Source organism: Pan troglodytes, chromosome 5 (genome assembly GCF_028858775.2).
Source record: "Pan troglodytes isolate AG18354 chromosome 5, NHGRI_mPanTro3-v2.0_pri, whole genome shotgun sequence".
Lineage (NCBI taxonomy): Eukaryota > Metazoa > Chordata > Mammalia > Primates > Hominidae > Pan > Pan troglodytes.
Genome location: NC_072403.2, coordinates 170,742,882 through 170,755,448, shown reverse-complemented (window position 1 = coordinate 170,755,448; position 12,567 = coordinate 170,742,882). Strand labels below are relative to the sequence as shown.

General features: G+C 48.0%; 1 protein-coding gene across 43 annotated transcripts in view; it reads right to left on the bottom strand.

The window, feature by feature from the left end:
• The window catches only part of SYTL3 (synaptotagmin like 3), a 117,788-nt gene that overhangs the window by 40,984 nt on the left and 64,237 nt on the right, over positions 1-12,567 (bottom strand). For 23 of the 43 annotated variants that reach the window (XM_063813605.1, XM_054686457.2, XM_016956552.4 and 20 more), the window contains 2 exons: positions 9,893-9,971; positions 5,540-5,664 (listed from right to left, as the gene is read on the bottom strand). The exons of 12 other annotated variants lie outside the window; for them this stretch is intronic. In XM_063813605.1, coding sequence (XP_063669675.1) covers positions 5,540-5,664; positions 9,893-9,971 — 204 coding nt within the window. The remainder of the gene's footprint in view (positions 1-5,539; positions 5,665-9,892; positions 9,972-12,567) is intronic. 8 more of the 43 variants (XM_063813624.1, XM_063813622.1, XM_063813626.1 and 5 more) reach the window with 1 other exon arrangement.

The window sequence follows — 12,567 nt, the reverse complement described above, 5'->3', positions numbered from 1 at the left end:
TAGGCGAAAAAGCTTACCTGCAGTTAAAGAAAGGCACATTTTAAATAACTGCCCATTATATTGGCAAATGTTAAAAATTATAAAGTTGAGTTTTACTAGAAGAAAGTCCTGGAGATGGATGGTGGTGACAGGTGCACAACATTAGCAATGTTTTCAATGCCACGAACTATACACTTAAAACGGCATAGATGGTAAGTCTTATGTGTATTTTACTATAATAAACATTTCGAGGAAAAAAAAGGTACAAAGTTGAATGTTGGCAAGAGTGCTGGAAAACACGTGACTCTGCCTTGCCAGTGGTCAGGTAAACGGAGTCAACGTCAGTGGAGGGCAACTTGGCAGCATGAACTAAAAGCCTTAAAAAGTAGCTGTTAGGCTGGGCGTGGTGGCTCACACCTGTAATCCTAGCACTTTGGGAGGCTGAGGCAGGTGGATCACGAGGTCAGGAGATTGAGACCTGGCTAACACGGTGAAACCCTGTCTCTACTAAAAATATAAAAATTAGCACGTGCCTGTAGTCCTAGCTACACAGGAGGCTGAGGCAGGAGAATCACTTGAACCCAGGAGGCAGAGGTTGCAGTGAGTCGAGATCATGACACTGCACTCCAGCCTGGGCGACAGAGCAAGACTCTGTCTCAAAAAAAAAAAAAAAAAAAGAGTAGCTGTTAAAAAGAATAACTGGCCAGGCATGGTGGCTCACACTTGTAATCCCGGCACTTTGGGAAGCCGAGGCTGGCAGATCACCTGAGGTTAGAAGTTCAAGACCAGCATGGCCAAAATGGAGAAACCCTGTCTCTACTAAAAATACAAAAATTAGCTGGGTGTGGTGGCAGGCGCCTGTAGTCCTAGCTACTGAGGAGGCTGAGATAGGAGAATGGCTTGAACCTGGGAGGCGGAGGTTGCAGTGAGCCCAGACTGCTCGCTCGCTGTCTGGGTGACAGAGCGAGACTCCATCTTAAAAAAAAAAAAAAAAAACCCAGAAAAGAGAGAAAATCTTTTTCCTCCACCTCTGTCCTCAGTTCCCCTCCCCAGAGATAGCCCCTCCTGATGGTTTTTAGGCATCCTTCCTGTTTAACAGGTGCATGTTTTTATGGCCAATATAGGTCAATACCGTACATTCATAACATATACAATAAAATCCCAGTGGAATGCACAGGAGAGGAGAGGTAAGAATTCACTTCTTGAAGAATTCTGGCCCAGATGCTTAAGTCAGCATGTTTGAAGGGGTGTTTTCAGAACATGTGGTTCAAACTTAACAGAGAAGTGGTGTGGAAAAGATCCTGAGCTGTTTTCTCAGTTAACATCCCCGAGTCACTGCGTGATTTTAAGGTGGGAGGATCACTTGAGCCCAGGAATTCAAGACCAGTCTGGGCAACATAGTAAAACCCTATCTCTAGAAAAAATACAAAAATTAGCTGGGCAGAGTGGTGTACTCCTGTAGTCCCAGCTACTCGGGGGTGCTGAAGTGGGAGGATCACCTGAGCCCAGGAGGTAGAAGCTACAATGAGCTGTGTTTGCACCACTACACTCCAGCCTGGGTGACAAAGTAAGACCCTGTCTCGAAAAAACAAACAAACAAAAAAACAAAAAACAAAAAAACAAAAAAAGAAAGTTATCTACTACTTCTGTGCCTCAGTGTAGCCACTTGCAAGGTGGGCACCAGCATCCTCTACTTCCAAAGCAGGGCCACCGTGTTCTATAATTAATATTGATGAAATATTAATAATCTGATGAAAATGAGAGGAATTTTGGTGAGCTCCCCAGCTAAGGCATGTGTAATTGCAGTCTGATGAATGTTCTATTTAAAGACGTACTCCTGGGCCAGGCGCAGTGGCTCACACCTGTAATCCCAGCACTTTGGGAGGCTAAGGCAGGCGGATCGATTGAGCTCAGGAGTTTGAGACTAGCCTAGGCAACACAGCAAAACCCCATTTCTACTAAAAATCCAAAAATTAGCCAGGTGTGGTGGTGCATGCCTGTAATCCTATCCACTCAAGAGGCTGAGGCATGAGAATCACTTGAACTGGGGAGGGAGAGGTTGCAGTGAGCCAAGATTGTGCCATCGTACTCCAGCCTGGGCAACAGAATGAGACTCTGTCTCAAAAATAAATAAAAATAAATAAAGTGTACTCCTTATATTTCAACCCAATAGTTATTTAGCATTTATAGATCATACTATCATTGCTGAGTACTTTATAAACATTTGGCTAAATTGTCCCTTATAACAGCCATATCTGGCTGGGCGTGGTGGCTCACACCTGTAATCCTAGCACTTTGGGAGGCCTAGGTGGGAGGATTGCTTGAGTCCAGGAGTTTGAGACCAGCCTGGGCAACATCTCTACTAAAAATAAAAATTAAAAAAAAGTCAGCCAGGCATGGTGCCATATCCCTGTAGTCTCAGCTACTTGGGAGGCTGAGGTGGGAGGATCACTTAAGCCTTCGAGATCGAGACTACAGTGACCCACGATAGCACCACTGCACTCCAGCCTGGGCAAGACAGCGAGACTTGGTCTCAAAATGAAACAAAGAAACCACCCCAGCCACAACCTCAATTAAGGTGGGGAGAGAGAAGGCCTGCAGAAAGTTGGAAGCGTTCCTGCCAAGAGCATGGCTGAGAAGTGGACACACGCATAACAATGTCTACTTGGATCGGCTCTCTCCCCACCGTCTCCCCACCGTCTCCCCTGCACCCCACCACTTCTATCCCTGAGCTCCCTTAGCCCTTCAGACAACCCTGGCCAGGCTCTGGGCCATGTGCACGTGCAGCAGGGGAGGGGGCGTGCCGAGGACCCACGGGCCATCCTCATGCAGAACGCCACAAGCCCAGCCTGTGGTGCGTGGGATGAGCCACCACACAGCACATCACGGTGCAAATGGGAAATGCGTCTCACCTGTGGGGCGTGGACAGGGTGTGGTTGGTCTCTGGAGCAGGCTTCACCTAGCTCTTGGTCATCTCTTTGCCCCAGTGTCCCCGTCTTTAGTAAAGACAGGAACAGTACCAACTTCATAGGGCTGTCTTAAGGATTACAAAGGCTAAATACCTCTGAAGGGCATTACGCTGAGAACAATGCCAGGCATCTGGTTAACCCCAAGTCAATGTTAGCCTCTGAGTGGTTTCCTGTGACTCAAGCAAGTAAGAGAATTACTCATGCTTCCACACGCCCCTTCCTGAACCCTCTTTCTTCAGCGGTCCTCATTTGTCCTTCTTATGGGAACATAGAGTTTAGAATTCAGAGTCAAATCCCAGGTCTGCTCCTGACTCTAGCTCTCATTCACTATGTGACATTAGGCACGTTGGTCAACCTCTCACTAAAACTCAGGCTTTTTTTTTTTTTTTTTTTTTTGAGACAGAGTTTCACTCTTGTCGCCCAGGCTGGAGCGTAACAGTACGATCTCGGCTTACTGCAATCTCTGCCTCCTAGGTTCAAGCAAAGATTCTCCTGCCTTGGCCTCCTGAGTAGTTGGGATTACAGGCACCCGCCATGAGCCTGGCTAATTTGTGTATTTTTAGTAGAGACGGGGTTTTACCATGTTGGCTAGGCTGCTCTCGAACGCCTGACCTCAGGTGATCCACCCACTTCAGCCTCCCAGAGTGCTGGGATTACAGGCATGAGCCATGGTGCCCGGCCAATTTTTAAATTTTTTAATTTATTATTATTTGAGACAGGGTTTCACTCTGTCACCCAGGCTGGAGTGCAGTGGTGCAACCATGGCTCACTGCAGCCTTGACCTCCCGGGCTCAAGCGATCCTCCCACCTCAGTCTCCCTAGTAGCTGGGATTATAGACATGTGACACCACACCCGGCTAATATTTGTATTTTTGTAGAGACAGGGTTTTCTCATGTTGCCCAGGCTGGTCTCCAACTCCTTGGCTCAAGCAATCTGCCCACCTCGGCTTCCCAAAGTGCTGGGATTACCGGCATGAGCCACCAGGCTCGGCCGATCTTTATCATGGGAGTAACAATGTCTACCACGGTATTTTTGTGAGAATTAAATGTGATGAAGTAGGTAAGAAACAATGCTGCCACCACGTGTGGCTCACAGGGCTTCATATGGCTGCTAACCCTCCCCTCCACCTGTTTCACTAGGAGAAGGAGTAATGCCCGGAGGGAGTTCGGAGGGAGCTTCTGTAGACTCCAGGAAGCTGACAGGAGCTGACTCTTGTGTTATAGAATTTCAAACACCTGCCAAATACATTTCAAACTGTCTAGACACCTCGCTCCTAAAGTGTGGTCTGAGAACTTCACAGCATAGACTTCGCCAGATCCCAGGAGTTCACCAAAAATGCATCTGCAGTTCCTCATCTCACGTCCACCCCGCAGCTACTGATTTGGAATCTGCATTTTAAGAGCCCCAGTGACCCCTATACTCATAAGAGCTGGGAATCACTGCCTCAGAGTTCAGTCCTCTTTTGGCTATACAACCTTTGGCAGGTGACTTAATCTAAACCTCCATTTCTTTACATGTAAAACGAGGCTGCATGCAATACCTACCCTAGATGGTGGTTATGAAGATAAAATGAGATAGCCTAGTTAAGCTATTAGTACAGAGTCCAGCACATCATAGTCAATGCTGGCAATTTAGATAAAATATTTAGATGACTTAGATAGCAAATCAAGATACTACATTATCTCATTAGATGTTTACAAAACCTTGTGCTGTGGGCAGAACAGGTATTATCATCTTCATTTTACAGAGGGGCACACTGGGCTGGAGCGGGAGGCAGGACATGAACTCTCAAGAGGCTGTGTGCAAGTTCCAGCAGGAGAGGGGGGCTGACCTCACACCCTCGCCTAAAGGACAGTCTGTCTGGGGACAGCCTGAGTGGAGTCCACAGCAGCAGAGAAGGGACACCAGTTCTGTCCAGCCTACCAGGGCAGTCACATCAACACTGCAAGCAACAGCTGGTGGCACCTGCCCAGCCAAGGCACCTCAGCTGAACTAGAATGCGGGTTTTCCCATTCTAAGGTTGGCTCTCTCTCATACCCGAAGCGTTCACTCCAGGCTGGGTTAGTCCTGGTGGGAAGGTGGAATAATTATTTCCCTAGAAGCCTTTACTAAGGGAGCTCTCACTTGTGGTGTGGACAGCGGGGGAAGAGCGCCCCCACAGGCTTGCTCGCGCCTTTACGTTTTCAATAGTTTCCATCCGAGGCCAGGACAGATTTTAACCAAAGGCTGCTGGTCTTGCAGACTCCAGGGCTAACCCGGCAGGTGTGGGCCCTGCAGGAAGCCCTTGGGCTTTGGCGCAGGCTTGAAGCCAGCAGGGAGCTCTGTGGACACAGAGGAGCCTCAGGGGCTTGTGATTAGGTGGAAGCCTTTCCTTGTGCTGAACAGTTTTCCAGACTGACCTTCAATCCTGACCTGCCTTGGGCCAGCCCTGCCCAAATAGAGGCGCTGACTGGTAATTATGTTTTTCTGATGGCTTACTGTTTTTCTATAAAACCAAAGAAAACATAAATCTACAGAGAAGGCAGGCTAGAAAGTTCTGGAAGACAACATGAAGGTGATCAGCGTGGAGGCTTTGTGGGGCTCAGGGTACCCTGGTGGTGACGTTGACCGCAGTGTCAGACTGGCTCCGTCTCTCTGTCTGCCCCGCACACTGCCTGGGGCCCGTGGCAAGAAGATGCTTCTCAGAAGTCATATCATTCTGGGATTTGGAGAGCTCTAAAAGGCAAACACAAGGGTTGATGGGTGGGAACAAGCAGCTTTGCTGAGACTTGTGGGAGCCTCTTCTGGGGTTCACTGAACCCACAGACAGTGGGTCCCAAGGTCTTAAGAGGGCAAAGTGCACGGAGGAGCAAGGGCGGCACATTCCCCCACCAAGTGCAGAGGTGTTGGAAAGGTGAGCAGACAGTGTGCTGGGTCAGGGCAGGAGAGGGCTGGCTTCCTTCAAGGTCCCGCTGTGGCCACCCAGGCCATGGTCAGGGTGAGAGGTGAAGGGAAATCATCCACCCAAGCTCCTCTGCGTTCCAGGTCACACATATGTGTGTGCACTCATCCAAACACGAAGACGGCAGTCTACCAAACAAGCCGGCTTTCTAGGGGTTCCTTACAAAGATGTTACAACTTAACACCATTTCTTGTGACTTTTTGAAGCGAGGTAAAAATAAGATTTGGGGTGTCCTCATAACAATTATAATAAACAAACCCTGGAAAGATGACTGTAAACAAATTTGTTTCATTTTTACAGTATAATAGTGGTCTAGAATAAAGATGAATAAAGTTTGAAGGAAGGAAGCCACATACAGAAGTGAGAGAACCACCTTGAAGATAGTTTCATCCCCTGAAGATGGTTTCATTTTCTGTTGAGAAACCCACTCCTCCAAATGGGGACCTTAAAACTGTCTCTAGAGCTGTGCTGTCTGGCAGAGAGACAATGCAAGTCACACATACAATTTTAAATTTTATAGTAGCCACATTTAAAAAGTTAAAAAAAAAAAACAGGTAAAATTAACTCTATTTACTTACTTATTTTTGAAATAGGGTCTCACTCTGTTGCCCAGAATGGAGTGCAATGATGTGATCTTGGCTCACTGCAACCTCCGCCTCCTGGGTTCAAGTGATTCTCGTGCCTCAGCCTCCCAAGTAGCTGGGATTACAGGTGTGTGTCACCACGCCCGGCTAATTTTTGTATTAGCCATAGTTTCACCATGTTGGCCAGGCTGGTCTCGAACTCCTGAGCTCAACAGATCCACCCACCTTGGCCTCCCAAAGTGCTGGGATTACAGGCTTAAGCCACCATGCCTGGCCAAATTAATTTTAATTCTATATTTAGTTTAACACAATATATCCAAAATATTAAAAAATGTCATCAATATTAAAGTTATCCATGAAATATTTTACTTTTGTTGGATTCCAAGTCTCAGAAACCCAGTGTGTTCACTTTGGTAGTGCATCTTGCAGCCCTATTTCAGGGGCTCAAGAGCAACACGTGGTTAGAGGCCACTGCAATGGACACTGTGGCTCTCAACCCCCCGGCTGGCTTTGGATCCACCTCCTTGGGATGTTATTGCATGAATCCTCTATCCTCTCACTATTTATTCGTTCTCTCCTGCCTACACTGCCCAAGAATGAGTCTTGCAGTATCTCTTTCATCTAGAGAGGGAACGGCTGGGGTGTCCAGCTTTTCCACCAGGATGCCTCCTAGCCTCCTCTGATAGCAATGCCGTCCCCATGTCCTCAAGGTGACCATCAAGAAACACTGGGGGATCTTTCTAAGGCCAGCAGCTCGCAAGGCACTAGTACGCACCAGGTCCTCAAAGTGGACAAAGTAAAGGACACGCTCAGATGGCCCATCCCAGTCTGGACTGTGAGGCTGTGAGGGGCTCTAATTTCTAAGCCCTTAGGAGGAACTGGTCCCCCAGCAATCTTAGTGCCCATCCCAAAGCCTGGGCCTATTTGGGCCATTGAAAGTTCACAGATGAGGGGAGAGGACAAGCCTTCTTGAGAAATTTGGGCTCTAAGAAATAGGCTTATAGGTCAGTATTATTAGGGGACAAAGGATAAGGAAGAGAAAGAAATGCAGATTGCTTCTGGGCAAGACCAGTTTTCTCATTTCCTCTTCCCCTTTCTAAGGGGGACTACAGTGCTGACATCTTCTAGAAACGTACTGATAATAGACAGAGCTGCGGCCACTCATTTCCTCCCGCTGGTTTGACTTCATTGGGCAGCATCAGCAGCTAGAGGTTGTAATTCTGGGTCACCTTTCAAAACCCCTCAGGGGCAAAGCTGCCCTTCAGCACCTGGGCCAGTGAAGAGTCTGGGGCCCTCTACAGTCCCTCCCCGAGGACCTCAGGTGCCAATCTTCCTCCCCTCAGAATGAGGCTTCCCTCTGCACCCACTTCCGTGGGGAAAGAGGCAGCCAATAAGATAATAGGAGCACAAGAGGAGGAGCTCAAAATCCAAAGAAATAGGAGTCAGCGCCTACAGGACGCTAAGTGTCCTGTGGCAGAGACGGGAGAAGGGCGTGTGTGTGGTCACGTGTCCTGTTCCTGCAGAACCAGGGGAAGCACTCGGGAAAGGTCAGAGGCCAAGCGCCACTCCCAGCAGCCAGAAAGCTGGGGTTTTCTATCTCTGCCTCTGGGCGGGGGGTGGGGGTGGTATGGGGGGTGCTGGGTGCGTGTGTGTGTGTGTGTATGTGTATGTGTGTGTGTGTGTGTGTGTGTGTGTGTTATGCGGTTTCAGTCTGCTTTCCATATCTGAGAAGGGATGCTTGCTGCTTTGCTCTTGTGAATTCCCCCACACCTCGCCCAGGGACTAGCTCTAGTTGTCCACCTGGGTATTACACTGGCTAGCCTCAAGTGCTCAAGTGTGTGAGCAGGTACACAGGCCAGGCTCTGGGGTGGCCACCTGACAGCTATGAGCATATCCAATGAACCTGTGTGCAGGGCTGGGAGCATCCAGAAAGGTGCATGTGTGCTGACGTGTGTGTCCCACCTCTCTGGATTTCGGTGGCTGGGGGATGACAGGGTTGGGGCTAACTCCAAGGCACTGATTCTACAGTGGCAGTGGTGGAAGACAATTCACAGAAGCCACATAGATTTGGAGAAGGGCTGTGCACCTAGAAAGACATACAGGGAAGGTGAACTAGCACCCACCCATACATGACAAATACCAGGGGGTGGGTGGGAAAATAGCACCCACAAGAGAACAAGAGAAGAGGCAGCCGGGACAGCTGGAAAACACGTTCCAGGCCAAGGGGCACACAGCAGGGGTTACTGTCAGAGAGCCCAGCAGGGTGGAAACAGTGATTTTTAAGCCACCAAACGCTCTTAGCAAACAGGCCCATTAAATTCAGCTGCTTCCTCCCTAAGAAAGGAACAGACCATTGCATGAGACGACTGTTTCTGCTCATCTGAAGAGCAGTGCTTTGATGTCCATTGTCATCGTGTGACAGCTGAGACAGGGCTCATGAGGAATACGGACAACTAATTAAAGTCATATAAAGAGACTGTCTCAGAGTCAAGTGCAGCACTGAGACCATCCGCATGCAACTGCAGAAAAGGGGATGATGAAGAGAAGCTGAGCAGAAACACAGTGAAAGAGAAATCCATGCCTAAGGACCCTTGAGCACACTAAGGACATTTTCTAAACACCTGACCAGCCCTGGGCATCTTAGGAGGCATGAAAAGGAGTCTGTCCTCTGGGACTTGAATTTTAAGATAAACAGAGAAAAAGTATCTGAGCAGAAAGAACATCGAAAGACACAAGATTGCAAGTGGAGGTGGTCCTAGGTTACATGCATCTGCAAATCACAGGATTACTGCTAACTGAAGAAAATACATTTACCAAGGAGAAGAGGAGAAAGGCAAGTAATTCCATGCAGACAATAGATAGATAATTGGGCCCTACTGGCCTGAAAGCTTCTGGTTTTAGATTCCCTGAAATTGCATCTTTTTTTTTTTTTCTTTTTCTTTTTTGAGACGGAGTCTTGCTCTGTTGCTCAGGCTGGAGTCCAGTGGCGTGATCTTGGCTCACTGCAACCTCCGCCTCCTGGGTTCAAGTGATTCTCCTGCCTCAGCTTCCCCAGTAGCTGGGATTACAGGCACCCACCACCATGCCTGGCTAATTTTTGTATTTTTAGTGGAGACAGGGTTTCACCATGTTGGCCAGATGGTCTCGAACTCCTGACCTCAAGTGATCCACCCACCTTGGCCTCCCAAAGTGCTTGGATTACAGGTCTGAGCCACCATTTCTCTTCCTATGAGGAACCAGAGGCCTGCTTTGTTGGGAAAGAGATGAAGGGCCAGGTGCTGTGGCTTTCCCCAGGGTCCAGAGACAAAGTGAGTGGCCTAAGGGACAGTGTCAACCGAGGTCACCGGCCAGGCCCTGGCCAGTGGGCTCGGCTGGCCTGGAAGGTAGTGGGAAAACACATCATGAAGCATGCACTTACTTTTCACGTGGGTAGCAAGAGACAGAAACAAATTTTCCACGGACTTATTAAATCCTCTAAACTGACCAAATTCCTGTAACTAAAACAGAGACAGAAGGAGAGAATGAGAATTATGCTTGATGACTTGTGTTTGCCTCAGCAGTGTCCAGGCTGCCAACCCCAAAACACTGGCATGTGGGTGTGTGCGAGTGAGTGTGGGCGTGGTGCTGGGGGTGCAGGTGGGCATGGGTGTGTGCGTGCAGGCCTGGAGGTGGACAGCAGTCTTCCCGAGGGGTAGGCATCTTCTTCATTCAGCGTCTCTCCCTACTTTTGCTATTCACATTGAAGGAGCATTATCAGTGGGTTGTTGACAAGATGACAAGTACCCCTGGGAAATGATGACTGGCATTTCATTGGCTCAAAGACTGTACTCAAATTACTGCTTGTTTAACCTCTTTTCTCCAATGGCCCCACCCCAACTCCATGCAGAAGTGGCAGAATGTGGGTGGCACAGGGGATGAGGATGGTAAAAGCCACAAGGTGACCAGGCGAGAGCTGAGGGGCTCCACTTCCCAAAGCAGAAGAAAAAAAAGATAAAACAACAGAAAGGAGTTCACTTCCTTCTCCAAGTCTCATTCATTCATCCATCCATCCACTCATCTAGCCACCAAACATCCATCCATCTTACATTACCACCCATCCAATCATCCATCTGTCCAATAAATACATCATGAGCACGTAGGTACTGGAACAACTCTGGATAATTTGAAATTTCCAGGAGAAAGTAGAGCAGGATTTTGAAGGTCACCCAGTCTCAGTTTGAAACTGAAAAAGAGGCCAGACGCGGTGGCTCACGCCTGTAATCCCAGCACTTTGGGAGCCCGAGGCGGGCGGATCACGAGGTCAGGAGATCGAGACCATCCTGGCTAACACGTGAAACCCCGTCTCTACTAAAAATACAAAAAAAAAAAAAATTAGCTGGGCAAGGTGGCGGGCACCTGTAATCCCAGCTACTTGGTAGGCTGAGGCAGGAGAATGGTGTGAACCCGGGAGGCGGAGCTTGCAATGAGTCGAGATCACGCCACTGGTCTCCAGCCTGGGCAATAAAGCGAGACTCTGTCTCAAAAAAAAAAAAAGAAAGAAAGAAAAGAAAAAGAATGTATGTGATTCTTCTCTCTTATCAGCATTATATATTTTTGGGTTTGGATCATAATCTCAAAGACACAGTCTCAAATGCTATAATCCTAAACGATGAAAGATCAAAATCCCTAAAGTCTAAATCCCTAAAGATTAAAATCCCTGAAGTCCAAATCCCTAACATCTAAAATCCCCAAAATCACAATTATGGGATAGTTGCATCATGTTAGGGAGACCTATTACTTTGTTACTGCCTTTATTAAATTAAGTATGACTTAAGGAGAGCCTATGGGTACAGGTTGACAAGGGGTGGACTCGTGGACTTAATTAATGACACCTTAATTGTAGGCATCCACTTGATTGGCTTCAGGAATACCTAGAAGCCTGGTAAGGCATTATTCTGGGTGTGTCTGTGAGGGTGTTTCCAGAGGAGATTAGTGTGTGAGTCTGAGTGGATTCGGTTAGAAAGATCTGCCCTCAATATTGGCAGGCACCACCCACTCAACCAGGGGCCCAAGGAGAACAAATACAGCAAATGAATTGGTCTCTGAGAGCTGGAACAGACTTTTCTTCTGCTGCCTTGGACATCAGAACCCAGGCTGATTGGCCATTGGACTCCAGGACTTAGACCAGAGGCCCCCTGGGTCCTGAGGCTTTCAGCTTTGAACTGAGAGTTACATTGTCAGAGGTATGTGAACCAGAGCAACTCCATCTTGAATAGGAGCTGGGTAAAATGAGGCCGAGACCTACTGGGCTGCATTCCCAGATGGTTAAGGCATTCTAAGTCACAGGATGAGATGGGAGGTCAGCCCAATATACAGGTCATAAAGACCTTGCTGATAAAAACAGGTTGCAGTAAAGAAGACAGCTAAAATCCACCAAAACCAAGATGGCAACAAGAGTGACCTCTGGTCGTCCTCACTGCTACACTCCCACCAGTGCCATGACAGTTTACAAATGCCATGGCAACATCAGGAAGTTACCCTACATGCTCTAAAAAGGGGAGGCATGAATAATCCACCCCTTGTTGAGCATATCATTGAGAAATAGCCATAAAAATGGGCAACCAGCAGCCCTCAGGGCTGTTCTGTCTATGGAGTAGCCGTTCTTTATGCCTTTACTTTCCTAATAAACTTGCTTTCACTTTACTCTATGGACTCGCCCTGCATTCTTTCTTCCGCGAGATTCAAGAACCGTCTCTTGGGGTCTGTTTCCTGTAACAACACCATCAGCTTTCCTGGTGCCGACACCTTGGGACTTGGACTGAGTCACGCTACTGGTATCCCAGGGTCTGTTTGCAGATGGCTTGTGGAGAGACTTCTCAGCTGCCGTGATCACGTGAGCCAATTCCCCTAGTAAGACTCCTCTCATGTATCTATATACATATCCTATTAGCTGTGTCTATCTGGAGAACCCTAATACAGATTTGGTATTGAGGAAGCCACCTATCATTCCTTCTTATTGTATTCCTTACAACACAACAGAAGAGATCTGTGAAACGGTTCCTTCACCAGAAAGCCTGTGATATGAGTATAAGGTTATTTAATAATGAATGGTAA